Here is a 14,543-nt window from a genome sequence, read left to right on the forward strand (position 1 = left end):
ACACGTTTTCGGTTGAAAATGCCTTAGATTAACTAACAGATCATATATTGTGTTTTACTGACCGACCAGTTTTCAACAAGTACTTGTAACCAAGCGGCATGGCTAAAAGGCACTTTAACAGCACTTTAACGTTTTTGTTTTTGCTAATTCAAGACGAACCTAGCGCATATAATGCATTATTCCGGCGCTTTATAGCGCCGTGCGAGGCTATCTAACGCCGCGTATGCTAGGAGGTGACCGAGGTGACCGCGTGCTGTCGTTGGCTTGCAACTGATCGTCAGTGTGGTCGCCGTGGTGCACTGCGGTTGTGGCACTGTTGTCACTGTCGATGTGTCACTTTGTCACTGGTGTACCGGAAGACTGCATGCAGTAAAAGAAGCTGACGAGAAGGACTATTTACGAATCGTGGGTTTTCACAAACCATGGTGAATGCAAAGGGAGAATCCTCAAGTGAAGACAACTCAGGTAATGTATCGGTAGAATTCCTTCATGACAGCGTCTTGGGTCTGGATCAGCAGTCATCTATTGACATTTGTGTCTGGTCCAAACTGGTTACCTAGTTTTGTTTTCTGAAAATATGAGTTTTAGCCACATGCCCTGTTTTGCGAGCACTTAAATACCCAGGTGGGCTATCCATGCTTAAATACACCATACCAAGGGACTTGTTAATGTTCACCTGTTAACAAGAGAAAAGGATGTATGTATAAAAGAAGGTCTGTAAGCAGACCTATGCTGTACTGAAAATTCAATGCAGATAAAGTAGTAAACCCAGTAACCCTGATTAAATAAATAATGCTTCCATGTAAAACTAATTTTTGAATTCTTCATTATGTGTTGGATTGACCACCTGATCTCATTTATTTTAAATCAATGGTATGCTTTTCCTATATGACTCAATAGAAAAAGCATGTCAGCAGTAAGCAAAAAGAGAAGAAATAAGTAGAAAAATGCTGGCTGATCCTCTGAAGCTGTTCACCCCTGGCTGTAATATGACTATCTGGCCAATTTGTTAAGATGGGATCTGGACTTTCAACTTTGGCTGCTTGTCAACCTGAGTCTTTTTGCACTCAAATCCACTGGTGATTTGAATTGTAACATCATTGGTGAAACACTGATGATGAAAATTGAAACATTGGTGAGAGCCACTGATGCCCTTTTTACTATGTGCTTAAATGGAACATTTTATTTGCATTGCACTAAAATCTGGTTTCTGCCGAGCTAAGCCACACAATGCCTGATTTGTTGTGAGTGCAATGAAAATCTTTTGCATTGTTGATATAATTTGATGATAGCATACAGGATACTGGGTCTTCTCATGCAAAGTGTGCAAGTGCTGTTGTGGCCTCATCAAGTGTGGTTCAATCACAAGGCTTTGCTTTGTACCTTCAATGCTCATGTGAGATCATTGATAGAGTAGGGTAGTGTTATTTGGAGTGGTGCTGCCAGTTCTGTTTCTGTTTGTCATTTCCACTGGATCCTGTGCATCCTCTCACTTTCTTCAAAACAGCATCTATCAAGGCATGCTTTGTTCGGTCTGACATCTTATTTCTATATAACTTTTTTGTGTGTGTTTGTATGTGTGTCATACATTATTGTTTTCCTAAAACTGGACTACTTCTGTAATTGGGCTTTTGCCTGTAGAATGCCTATGTCCTAAATAAACAAATAAACAAATAGTGCATTTATATTACTTACTCTTAGATCCAGTAATGCTGCTTTAATACCATCAGCTATCATTTTATTGTTAATTTGTGCAATGAATTCATGGTTTATGCCATAATAGCATTCATGCTAGGCCTCTTTTGTGTTAACATCTGCCCTGTTCATGTTGACAGGGTCTGAGAGTGATGCCAACTCCAGCAGTCAGTCTGGATCACCTGCACCCTCTGGCTCATCACAGCACAGAAGAAGCAAGTCAGGATCAGCAAGTCCTGCAGCAGGGCACAAGTCAGAAAGTGATAGACCTGCAAGTCCTTCAGAAAGTGAGAGGTCAGGCAGTGCTCCGGGAAGTCCTGTAGGAAGTGAAAAATCAGGTAGCCAGCAAGGAAGCCAAGTGTCTGGAAGTCCTGCTGGCAGTGGAAATTCTGGAAGCCCAGCTCATAGTCCAGGAAGCCATCAGGGTCGTGCCAGATCTGGCAGCCATGCAGGGAGTGGTAGATCTGGCAGCCCTGAAGGAAGTGCCAGATCAGACAGCCCTGCTGGCAGTGACAGATCTGGCAGCCCTGCAGGAAGTGTCAGATCTGGCAGTCCTGCAGGAAGTGCTAGATCTGGCAGTCCAGCAGGAAGTGCTGGATCAAGAAGCCCTGCAGGAAGTCCAAGATCTGGAAGCCCTGCAGGTAGTGCTAGATCTGGCAGTCCTGCAGGCAGTGCCAGATCAGGAAGCCCAGCTGGGAGTGCCAGGTCTGCCAGCCGTGCCGGAAGTGCTAGATCTGGTAGCCCTGCAGGAAGTGCGGGCTCTGGCAGTCCTGCTGGAAGCGCCAGGTCAGGCAGTCCTGCTGGAAGTGCCAGGTCAGGCAGTCCTGCGGGAAGCGCCAGGTCAGGCAGCCCTGCGGGAAGCGCCAGGTCAGGCAGTCCCGCTGGGAGCGACAGATCCGGGAGTCCTGCGGGAAGTGCCCGGTCCAGGAGCTCGGTCAAAAGCGGAAAATCTGGGAGTCAAGCACGAAGTGTAAGGTCGGGAAGCAGACCTGCTGACGGCGGTGAGTGACCGGGGACGGCCCAGATGAAATGTTAATGTTGTGGCAGAACCAGGTGAACTCTGCTGTCCTGTGGGCTCAACGATAGCACACGTCTGGCATTAGCCAGCATTTTGATCACCGTCTGTGAGATGTGTATGCCATTGCGTCCCATCCCACTAAGCGTGTGCGGTCTCAGTCGCGCATGCTTAGTAGGATTGCGCAAATGCTGGCCGCTTCACGCCCGCCCAGCGTCCGCGCGTGCCTTGCCAGGGGTGTCAGCCGGCGCTGACCAGACCCTGCGCCCGGCAGACTCGCCCAAGTCGGAAGGGGGCGGCGCGAGCCCGCGGCGCCACAGCGGTGATAGCCGCTCTCGCTCCGGGTCGCGGTCGCCGCAGCCGGCCGCCGACGAGGAGCGAGCCTCGGGTAGGTCAGGGCGCTCCGCTGGAGGCGCTCGCCGGTCGGACAGGCCCCGGTGGCGGCGCTGAGCGCTGTGGTGTGCTATCCGCATGCTGTGCCGTACAGCTGGCTCCCGTGAGCACGCGGGGAAGGCTCGCACGGTCCATTAGGCAGGCTGGACAATTCAGCAGCCTCACGTCAAAGTACCAAAATTATTTTTTGCGTTTTTGAGGTCACATAGATCAGACAGTAGTATTAGCCCTATTCCTCGGAGAAAATCAGAAGAATGGAGACATAGTTGGTTTGATCTTTCAGCAACATACCTTTATCGAAACAATAGCAGAAGATATAGCTTCCACTTTTATTTCTTTGTCCCGGTTTTCCTTGTTTTTGTTTCCATTCTCCTGGTTTCTTTCCGAGGAATAAGGCTATTACTGCTCCCTGATCTACGTGAATAACGTTCCTCGCTAGCGCACTGAACAACTTACGTCGCTTTTTAGGCCAATGCCAGCTGTTTGTCACAAACAGAAAGATAAGCTCATTCACTGGGAGCGTAGTTGCTGAGGTATGCTGATGATTCACTGCTGGTCGCCAATGGTCACTCTGATGTGTAATACTGACGACGCTGACACCGCTCGTACCATTCCATTTTGCTGATTACTTCCTTCCGCATTCCACATCCTGTCATTCCTCTTCGCTGGTTCCCGAATGGCCGCAGTGCATGTGGAAGTGTGCATCTGTCCGCTGGCATTGGCCTGCGCAGAGGACGCGTCCGCTCTCGGGTTCTGCGGCCTGAGCAGGCGGTGCCGACTGGACCTGACGCGGCGCTCTGTTCTCGGCAGTGCACTCGGACAGCGAACGCTCTGATGGCGGTTCGGAGGCTGCCGCCGCCAGGTACGGCACGGTACCCCGGTCCATCTCCCGTATTCCGCCAGCGGACATTGACGAGTTCAGAACCAGCAGAGAATCGAGTCCCGATGTCCCTTGATTCTGCGGAGCTGAGCAAGTGTATCCGTGATTGTGGCTTCATAGCATGATTGGGACGAGCTGTTCGTATTATACACGGTTATGTTGTCTCTTGTTCATCATCATCAAATGAAGCCAATGAATTTCTCTGTTGTCAGCAAAAGAAAGCAAGGAGCTCATAGCGACTCAGACTCAGTGGGAAGTGATCGAGGAAAAAAGAAGAAACCCAAAACTGCTGATAGTGATGGAGATGAAACTATGAAAGGTATTGCATACGTGGACAGCATTATAGCGCTGCCCACATACCGTTCAACACGGGTACAACGATGCGAACGAGTCTCCTGTGTACAGACTGTTTACATACTGCAGTAACCGCCATTTGCACGCCTCCCACGTCAACAGGCGTGTGTCTCCGGTGCCGTGTGGCGGTGACGGCCCACAGCGGCGGCGCCTGACCCTGCCGTCTGTGGTCAGAGGTGGGCGCATCAGACTTGTTCGGCGACGCCTCCGACATCAGCGAGGACGAGGCTGCGCCCGGCGCCGCCGAGCAGCCGGCCGTCGCCAGCGACGATCAGGACGACGTGCGGCGCGGCAGCGACTATGAAGACGAGGAGCGTCAGACCGCCGTCATACAGGTCAGACGGCTCCGGACGCAGGTGGTCGTGGACGTGGTGACGGCATGCAGGTCGGGGTGGTGACGTCATACATGGAGAAGGGCAGTGACGTCGTGTAGATCAGGGTAGTGACGTCCGGCAGGTCAGTGTGGCGACGCCATATAGGTCGGCGCAGGACGTCATGTAGGTCGGCGTAATGACGCCATGCGGGGAGAGAGTCGCGTGCTGCAGATCAGGGCCCGCTGCGGTGAGGTTGGGTGAAGGGGGGGGGGGGGGGGGGGAGGTCTGGTGCGGTATATATATCAGTGCAGTGATGAGCGGTTTTTGTGACCGTGACCTGCCGTGACCGCGACCCCGGGTGGAGCCTTGACCTGCCGTGACCGTGACTCCGGGGGTGGGGGCATGACCTGCTGTGACCGTGACCCCGGGGGTGGAGGCATGACCTGCTGGGACCGTGACTCCGGGATGGACGCATGACCTGCTGTGACCGTGACCCCGGGGTGGAGCCTTGACCTGCCGTGACCGTGACTCCGGGATGGAGGCATGACCCGCTGTGGCCGTGACTCCTGGCTAAAAACGTGACCTGCCGTGGCCGTGACCCTCCGTAACCGTGTCGGCCAGGACGACGACGAGGAGGAGGAGCAGAGCGAGAAGCCGGCTGCTCCCGAGGAGAAGGAGCCGCCGCCAGAGACGCGCATTGAGGTCGACGTGCCCAAGATCTCCACTGACCTCGGCAAGGTAGCTGCGGATTGCGAGGCCTGCCGTAACTTCCGTTTACGTCGGTCGAGATGCCAGCAGTGTGACGTATTCGTGGCGAACGCTCGCACTGGAAGTCAAGCCGGTCGCGTTGGGATGGGAATGGACGGGCGTGCACCTGATGGCCAGTGGTCCGACAGCTTTGTTGAACTGCTCTACCTGTCAATTGTGCTGATGTCTCCTTTGGTAACGCCATGCCGTCCGCTCAGTTTTTGGTGCAGTGCCTGACGTCCGCCTCCTTGTTTGCTATGCTCACGGCCATCCATCGGAACTCGAATCGGTGGCAGCATCACAGCTGACGTGCGTCCGCACCACAGGAGCTGAACTTCGTGAAGCTGCCCAACTTCCTGTCGGTGGAGACGCGGCCGTTCGATCCGCAGACGCACGAGGACGAGATTGACGAGGAAGAGACGCTGGACGAAGAGGGCCGCGCCAGGTGAGTGGCAGCGCACGGCCAAGGGAGCATGGAGTAGGGACGAATGGGAGAGCAGTCCATGGTGGGGTTGCAGCGGCAGTGGACAGTACGCGGGAGGGAGGGGGGGGGGGGGGGGGGCGACGCACTCTGCTGCTGTTTAGCACGTACTGGGAGGGTGGCTGCTTGGACATGCAAGCAGGGGAAACCAGCTGGGTTGTGCATTGAAAGACCTGAGTGAGATGAGTTCACGGGGGGGGGGGGGGGGGGGGGGAAGGGACGAAGCGCGGGTTAAAGTTCTGTGTTGTGGGGGCTCTGAGAGGACGGAACATTGACCGCGCCCTTTGCTGAAGGGGAGGGGGGAATGTGGAAGGAACGCCGCATCAAGTTTGTGACCCACCCGGTTCCCGCTCGCGCCGCGCGCTGCCGGACGTCTGTGCATGGTAAGGAGAGGGCAGTGGTGTGTACTGCAGTGACCGGAGCATGGTATTCGGTCACGGAGGCAAGGAACATCTCTCTGCAGCACCCTTTGTCCGCAGATGCACAGGCTAGCGAGCGGCTTCCTTTGACACAGAATTATCTCGTGCAGCACCGAGCTTGAGGACTTGAGGAGAACGAGCTTGAGAACAAAGTTGGATGCGTCCGGTTTGGTGATTGAGAGCAGGACAGCGCTGCGCCGAGCCCACCTCCCCTCCCACCGTCTGCGTCCCGCGAATGTCCCCTGGCAGAGCGGTGAAGCTCTGTCCGTCGGCAGGCTGAAGCTGAAGGTGGAGAACACCATGCGCTGGCGCACCGTGTTCGACAACGAGGGCAACGACCTGAAGGAGAGCAACGCCAAGATGGTGCGCTGGTCCGACGGCAGCATGTCGCTCTACCTCGGATCGGAGATCTTCGACGTGTACAAGCAGCCGCTGCAGGTGAGAGCCGTCTCCTGGAGCCGGGCGGGCCGCTTCAGCGGGTGGCTGCTTCTTGCTGTCCTCCTTGCCGTTACAAGCTTGCAGTACCGCGAGTGTCGTCAGGGCCGTTTTCCACGGCCAGCTTGCAGGAGGTTGGACTCTGTCGTTGGATGATCAGAACGGTATAGTTTGCTTCCCGTTGGCTCTGTGCGACTACTGACGTGCTCGATGGCGGCAGAGTAAACCGTGGCGTCCTGTTTCGCATGGATGGGACGGGGTGACAGTGACGACGCCTGTGTTCGTTGTCGAGCCGATCCATTGTTCCCGTTTGTTTTGGTAGTCACAGCCACGGTTGGTATCGCTGCATGACGTTATGTTTCCACTTAGTCCATGCGCCCGCACACCCTGTCGAAAGTCACCCGTCCTATCGTTACGTCACTGGCTGTTGTGCACAGGACGATGTCCGTGGTTGTGACGGACGTGCTGACGTCAGAGGTGTGTGTCACCTGCTCCGTGGGAGGCGGTATACATTACAGACAGGCCAGCTCCAGCTCCAGCTCCAGCTCCAGCTCCAGGTCCAGGTCCAGGTCCAGGTCCATGTCCAGCTCCAGCTCCAGCTCCAGCTTCAGCTTCAGCTTCAGCTTCAGCTTCAGCCGCACTGGGTCCGCGCCCACCGCCTCTGACGCCCGCCTCGCCCCTCCCGCAGGGCGACCACAACCACCTGTTCATCCGCCAGGGCACCGGCCTGCAGGGCCAGGCCGTGTTCCGCACGAAGCTGTCGTTCCGGCCGCACTCGACCGATTCGTTCACGCACCGCAAGATGACTCGCTCCATCGCCGACCGCTCGCACAAGACGCCCGGCGTCAAGGTGCTCACCAGCGTCGGCCAGAACCCCGAGATGAACCGCTCGCAGATGATCAAGGTGAGAGTCTGCCGACGGACGGCCTCCGCGCGCTGCTGGGTCAGCGGCGGCGGCAGGCGCTGGGCTGGGCGGCGCTGGGTGGGGTGGCTCGAGGGTGAAGTGTGTGGTGTTGTTGGGCGTCGTTGTCATGCTTTCGTATGGTGTCTCAGACCCAGCTTGATGCTCGCTGGGCGTTCATGACAGGACGTACGCGCACGTCCTAGCTTGATGCTCGCTGGGCGTCCATGACAGGACGTACGCGCACGTCCTAGCTTGATGCTCGCTGGGCGTTCATGACAGGACGTACGCGCACGGGACGGGTGTAAGGGCTGTAGTCGGTTAGGATAACACCCTTGCCTTCGTTTCGGCGCCGAATTGCCCGTCAAGACTGGCCCATCCGGCCATCGTGTCCTGTGTTCTTTTGGGTGCATGTGAACTTATACCTCCACTTTCTGAGTGTGACCAATCAATGTATCACAGTTAAGCGTGGTGCCAGGCAGAGGGTGACGCGTGCTTCCCGGCACACCGGGGCTGGAACGTCATGAGCGCCGTCAGCGCCGTACATGCCTGTGCGTGACGTCCTTGCTGGCGCGTTCAACCATCTCGATCGTGTGGTTTGCGCTTGTATATTCTTATTTACGATTGGTGACATCAGCGTGTGTTCAGCGTGCCTGACACGTGCGCCTGTCACCGCCACCGCCTCCGACACGCCTGTGCTGTCCGCCCGTGTCCGCCGTCAGCCGCTCTGTGCGCCCGTGTCCACCGTCAGCCACCCTGTACGCCCCTGTCCGCCTTCAGCCGCCCTGTCTGCCCCTGTCCGCGGGCGCGTGACGTGTCCGCCTGTGCCGCCAGCAAGAGGAGATCCGCTTGCGGGCGTCGGTGCGGCGGGACGCGCAGCGGCGCCGCGTCAAGGAGCGCTCCTCGCGCGGCCTCACCGCCAGCTACCTGGAGCCGGACGGCGAGGGCGCCGACTCAGGCGACGAGACCTCCATCCTGGCCATCAAGAAGAAGGCCAAAGGTCCGCGGTGCCGACTGCTCAGTTGCTTTGTGTTGTGCACTGAGCGTTGGAGATTGAGGTTTTATTTCGTGGTAGTTGGCGTCATTGCACTGATTATGCCCGATGTGTGTACTTTAGTTTGCTGGCAGTTGTGTGAATAGTGTCATTAAACGGACTTTGCTGCTCGCCCTGTTTTTATTGGCGTGGGAGCTGTCGGTATTGGTATCTGACCTATCAATGGCTTGTGTATTTATGCGGTGTCGAGGTAGTTGCGTTTGTGCCATATCCCCGTGATCACTTTAGCAGCGCGCGAACCGCGCGCGGGCGCGTGCGATCGTGGCCTGGAAGTGACTTTGTGCGCATGCCCGACAGAGGCTCTCCGCGCGCCCATCTACTCCTCGGACGAGGACGGCTCCGACATCGAGACAAGTCGCGCGCGCAAGCTGGAGCGCGCCAAAAAGGCCATCGAAGAAAGCGACGAGGAGGGCGGCGCGGCGGCCGCCAAGTCGGGCGGCTCCGGCTCCGGCTCCGGGTCTGGCTCGGGCTCCGGGTCCGGCTCCGGCTCTGGGTCTGGCTCGGGCTCGGGGTCGGGCTCGGGATCAGGCAGCGGCAGTGACAGTGATTGAGTGAGTGTCCGTTCCCGGGCATGATAGCATCACGTGACGCCACGCTTGCTGGGGCGCTGGCGAGAACGCAGTTGGGACATGCGCAGCGGACCAGAGATCCGAAGTGATGCGCGTGTGACGATGTCGGGTGCGACTTGAAAAGCAACAAAGAGTGGCGTCGGAGAGATGAGAAAGTGAAGCCAGCGCGTGGATCACCCTGGCCAAGCAGCGCCGCTCCCGGCGAAGCCACTGGGTGTCCTTTCCTGGTTATACGTGGCTGACTTCTTTGCCCACTGCAGTCCTCCACTTCGTCGTGTACATCGTCGGATACGCCGAAACAAAAATAACGGGAGCTTTTGTGCCCCACGATGGTGTGTCAGTCATTGGCATTGTGCTCATAATTTGCAGGTTGAGAACATGCGAAGCGCGCGTAGTGAGCGAAGTGTAGTGAGTGATGGAGAATAAACCTTCATTTCACCCATTTTGTTGCCGACTCTTTGCCTTCACGTGCGGGATCGCCGTGCTGGCACGGTCGCTGTGACCGCGGGCTGTACTGTTGTGTACCAGGCTCCTGTTTTCGCCTGCGCACGAGACAATCGGTTCGCCTCCCCAGCGGCGTACGCGGCCGTCCGGGGTAGTGGTGGAGCCCTAATGTCTTTTGTGCGAGGTCGCCGGATAGCGAGGCGGAGATGCTAGCCGTTGCTGCCGAAGCCGGGCATTAGCTCCATCAGTCGAAGCTGAAAATCTGTTGTCATTAAATCCTAGCAATGTCAGACATACACTTTGGAGGCTTGTGTTCAATAGTTGCACGACGTTTACTTGTGACCGTGAGCGCTGCCTTGAACGTAGAGCCCACTTATAGCGTATCTCAAGGCTGCTTGGTGTCATTGGACCAGTACCTCCTGATTCACTTAAAGGGAATGTTTCACATTTAAAAATATTGGTGATATGATGAAACAAGCTAACTTATGACTATCGGTAAACTTTGATGGAAAGGACTGCTCAAGACAACACAAGTTCTCTGGCACGTATGTTCCTCGCTACGTCATTGGTGGATTGCAGCACCAGATGTTAACGACATAACCATTATGTTTTTCTTGGCCTTGATCGCCGCATTACTTACGGAACCACAGGCTTTGAATGACATTATGACGTCGAGAATGCCAATGTGACCTTGAAATACTCTCCCACACCTTTGATGCCTCTAAGGTACGGAACCATTGGGTTTTAAGTCTTAAAAAGGGCATGGCCGTGAGCTGCTCTGAAGTCTTCGATACGGCCATTTCAGTTCAAGACTCCATACCAATATGGAATACTCCTTTTAAGTCCGTTATTTTCAGCATAAGAAAGAATTCTGCCCGGTTCTCACATCCTGCAGAGCATGTTTGTGCAGGGAAGACATCAGTCCACCATTCTGACTAACGTAACTGAGATTACGTCACGTCTGAAACATGTGATGCACTCTCCACAAAATTGGGTTTCCCGGGATGGGCTTCGTCGCCGGTCGCTCTGACAAATTCAGATTCCAGCCATTGGAACGCAATCGGGCATTTTGACTGCTCACATTGACGTACAGGTGAAAAACATCCGTCCAACCGTAAAATCCAGTAAAATATCCGTATAAATAAGTGCCGTCCAACCCAATGACTTCAGTGTTTCACCCGCGAATAATGTTGTACATGTTTTAACCACCCCGTAGCAAATCCCAAACACGGCAAACTGCGGAGCATGCCCCACTACAAACACTGGCTCTGGTGGCTTTATGACGTTTAGTCGGCGTTAAACATTGTTAGAAAAATACAAAGCTTATATACAGTGACGACGAACCTCGTACACAGTCTCTTTTTGATGTGCATGACCAGACATGAGGTCACTAACTGGCAGTTCAACGACTTCGCGGCTTGGGCAGCTATACATACTTGGACAAGATGATCATTGGTCCCAGGCACATTTGGCACATTCCTAATGCAATCACCCCGCAGCGAATCCAGACAGATCCAGTACACACCAAAAAAGCGTCTCTGTGCATGTAAAAAACGACTTTTCACTTCCCGGCTATCAAAACGACGAAGTAGCTAAATGATACACGGCCTGACGACATTATCTTATGAAAGGTGTAAACCGGACCCAAGTCGGTGGACACCCGCGCACAGGATAACTACTGGCTCTGGAAAACCGACAGCGAAGCCGGGCCATCAGAGCCCAACGGAGACGTGACCATCAGGCTACATCTGGTTACCTGCCGCGGCACACACAGCCAGTCTGAGACTCCTGAAGGCACTGGTCGCGCTGCGTGGCCGACCCAGCATGGGCGTCAAAGTAATGCGACGTTATCGGGTCACAGTGACGTCACAGCACCGTTGCATTACTCCGCCAACACCACGTCATCCCGACAGCGTGACGTCACCCCGCTGGGCGCCGTTACGCCTCCAGCGACTGACGGCTGGGCTTCACGTTCTTCGTGAACATGTAGACGCCGACGCGCACGCCGGCGAACATCGGCTTGTGGATGTAGTTGAGGATCTGGAAGCCGCGGTTGTAAAACAGACTCTTGGCGGCGTCGTTGCACTCCGTCGTCTGCAGGCGCACGTTGGACAGGCCGGCGTCGCCGCAGAACCGACAGGCCACGTCCAGCATCTTGGTGCCAATGCCGTGGCCACGATGCGACTTCGCCACCGACATGCGCTGCAGCCACGCGCCCTGTGGGTCGTCGCGATTCTTACGCACGCCGCACGTGCCGACGACGACGCGGCGCAGCCCTTTCAGGTCCGTCTGGTACTTCTCCACGTCCTGCGGCGACACGAACGTCAGCTGGAAGCGCGCCGCCGGCCCGGTGATGGGCTCGTACAGCTCCGCCACCCAGAAGTTGGTGCGCTTCAACGACTGGTACGTGTCGGGGATGTTGCTGACGTCGCTCTGCGAGGCGATGACCTTGATCTGATGCGCCGCCCAGATGGCCGCCAGCACGAACGCGAAGAAGGCGGGCACGGTCATCAGGCAGAGGTCGCCAGGCACGCCGAACACCACGAACAGCACCGCCTGCGCGGCGATCAGCAGCTCCCAGAACGTCTCGCGGAAGAGCGCCGCCGTGAAGAAGGACCACACCGTACTGAGCGCCGCATCCGACACGAGCGTCTTCACAGCCAGCGCATCGCGCGGCTCGAACGGTCGGACGCAGCACAGGTAGTTGGGCAGAGGAGCAGTGGTCTCGGCCATTGCAGCTGGCGGGGTGGCTGGTCAGAAGCAGAACCTGTAAATGGCTTTGGCTTTAGGAGTTGTTTGAGTTGTGAGGCTCTAAAACAAAATCATGCATGCATGTCAGGTGATCTGTTTCATGCACATTCCCCCTGATGAGTATTGGTGCCAAGCTTACCAGTTGCCATAGCTTGTGGTACAGTATTTGGTATTAGTATTACTTAGTAATATTTTATTATTACTTATTATTATTACAGTATTACAGTATTATTTTATTAGTATTATTTACTTCTTATTGCTTCTTATTATTTCTTATTATTTATTACTTTATAGTATTACTATATTATTATTAGTATTACTTCTCAGCATGGCCTTCCCACTCTTTACAGTAATATTCGGATGCAGAAGTGTCCCAAGCCCCTTGCCCCCACAAAATTGGCCGCTCAAATAATCATACAGTAGCTTAAGGACATGCTTCATCCCTGAAGGCATTTAAGCAAGCATCAGGTGTAATAAGATAACCTCACTTATATCTGTTGGTATACTTCTACATGATGAAAACTGCTTTCAACAAAACAATTTCTCTGTTTGGTAAATGAGCTCCTCAATGCCTTATTGCTGGATTATGTCATCACACTAGGCACCACATTGGCTGAGAGCCAATTAATGACCAATTTGTCTGGAAATCATGCTCACAAACATGAACAGCTCATTCAACAACTATATTTTTCTTGGTCTTGATTGTGGCACAACTAATGGAATGGCCATATTTTAATGATACTACTAGGGCATCATGGATACCTGGATGACCTTGAAATGGTACTCACAAAATAGTCTGCACATCTTTAAGGCATGTAGCTCAGAAACTAGAGCAGTGTAGGTCTTAAGAAGAGCAGGACTGTATGCCATACTGAATGATCTTCAAGATGGCTATTTCAGTCAGAACCCCAGTACAAATATCAACTACTCTCTTCAAGATATTGTGACTCTAAGACAAACACACAGCTCATCAACCACAAAGTCTCAAATATATTGTGCCCAATCGATTAAGGCCTTCAGGAAAAACTAAAAAAAAGATGAACCTTTCCATGTGTGACAACCAGAATACCCCAGAATAATAATATACCCAGAATACCCAGAATAAATATAGAATAACATTTAGTAGACAGTCTGGTTTGCTCAAAAGGAGCAAAACAGGGAAATAATGATTGCTGCCTATGGATACTAGGACACTCTTTAAGCTCAAGATCCTGTTTTGATGCCTAAGAGGACCATTATTTAGTCTTAGGAGCACAGAGACACTCTAAATTGCTAAAAAGCGCTCAGTATTTCAGTTCTGGGGAAATTTCTACCACATCAAAGGGAAGGGGGTGGAGGTGGCCCTTAACAGACTCGTTGGCCCTGCCATTGCTGGCAGCAAATAACATGACAGGTCATTTCCATAGGGATCAAGGCCATCAATGTATCACAATCAATGACATGCCCTACATCAACACAGTGATCTGTGAAATATAATTAACAAAATGCCAATTTATTTATGCATAACAAAAAGTGGTAGGAACAGTGCAAGAGTGAAATACCCTTAAGGTTATATTATTCACAACCAGTCCTTGACATTTGCCGCCACAATATTTTTCTAACGATACAAAATACCTAACCAACAGTATGAAAACGGGCCTCACCTTTCAAAGCGTGAACGATTCACGCAATTGGATCACCAAGATTAAAGCGCGTGAACGCCCCAACCTTCAGCACCACCACCACCACTCCAGACTACCACAAAGAACCCGCCCTGAACAGCTCGTAACGGACGCCAGACGTCACGTCGCAGAAGCGCGTCATTGAGCTAAGCTACGTGCTACCATATAATCGTTTTCCCCATGAGCACGTTCGACCGAGGGAAAAATACTCAACGACTTAACACGTCCGTCAAGTTGGCAACTGAATGTGAATGTAAATCTGAATGTGAATGTGGTGCCAACTTGACGGTCGTAATCTGAATATGAATGTGGTGCCAACTTGACGGACGTTTGGGACATGTTGGGTTTCCCTCCATAAAGAGCGTTATGGAAGGGATATGGGAGCGTGCTGTTTTTGATATCTATTGTGACGCAGAGCATTCATTTTCTG

At 53.6% G+C, this 14,543-nt stretch overlaps 2 protein-coding genes across 2 annotated transcripts; one reads left to right on the forward strand and one right to left on the reverse strand.

Moving 5' to 3' along the window:
* Window positions 1-263: 263 nt before the first annotated feature.
* On the forward strand, window positions 264-9,699 carry LOC119099289 (another transcription unit protein). The gene is made up of 12 exons (XM_037222414.1): window positions 264-465; window positions 1,836-2,696; window positions 2,985-3,098; window positions 3,914-3,965; window positions 4,196-4,302; window positions 4,512-4,672; window positions 5,273-5,389; window positions 5,725-5,843; window positions 6,574-6,736; window positions 7,422-7,637; window positions 8,469-8,634; window positions 8,986-9,699. Exons 1-12 carry the CDS (start codon window positions 423-425, stop codon window positions 9,237-9,239), a joined length of 2,373 nt encoding a protein of 790 aa, XP_037078309.1. The 5' UTR covers window positions 264-422; the 3' UTR covers window positions 9,240-9,699.
* Window positions 9,700-10,963: 1,264 nt separating this feature from the next.
* On the reverse strand, window positions 10,964-14,223 carry LOC119098920 (uncharacterized). The gene is made up of 2 exons (XM_037221965.1): window positions 14,096-14,223; window positions 10,964-12,468 (listed from the first exon to the last, which is right to left on the reverse strand). Exon 2 carries the CDS (start codon window positions 12,432-12,434, stop codon window positions 11,640-11,642), a length of 795 nt encoding a protein of 264 aa, XP_037077860.1. The 5' UTR covers window positions 12,435-12,468; window positions 14,096-14,223; the 3' UTR covers window positions 10,964-11,639.
* Window positions 14,224-14,543: the final 320 nt, after the last annotated feature.

The sequence above is a fragment of the Pollicipes pollicipes genome, unplaced genomic scaffold (genome assembly GCF_011947565.3).
Source record: "Pollicipes pollicipes isolate AB1234 unplaced genomic scaffold, Ppol_2.1 Scaffold_4740;HRSCAF=5597_pilon_pilon_pilon, whole genome shotgun sequence".
NCBI classification, from domain to species: domain Eukaryota; kingdom Metazoa; phylum Arthropoda; class Thecostraca; order Pollicipedomorpha; family Pollicipedidae; genus Pollicipes; species Pollicipes pollicipes.

Coding starts and splice junctions, on each gene's coding strand:
- LOC119099289 (XM_037222414.1), top strand. CDS start 423: ATGGTGAATGCAAAGGGAGAATCCTCAAGTGAAGACAACTCAG. Junction 3,099..3,913: donor CGACGAGGAGCGAGCCTCGG/GTAGGTCAGGGC, acceptor TGTTCTCGGCAG/TGCACTCGGACAGCGAACGC. Junction 3,966..4,195: donor TCGGAGGCTGCCGCCGCCAG/GTACGGCACGGT, acceptor CTCTGTTGTCAG/CAAAAGAAAGCAAGGAGCTC.
- LOC119098920 (XM_037221965.1), bottom strand. CDS start 12,434: ATGGCCGAGACCACTGCTCCTCTGCCCAACTACCTGTGCTGCGTCCGA.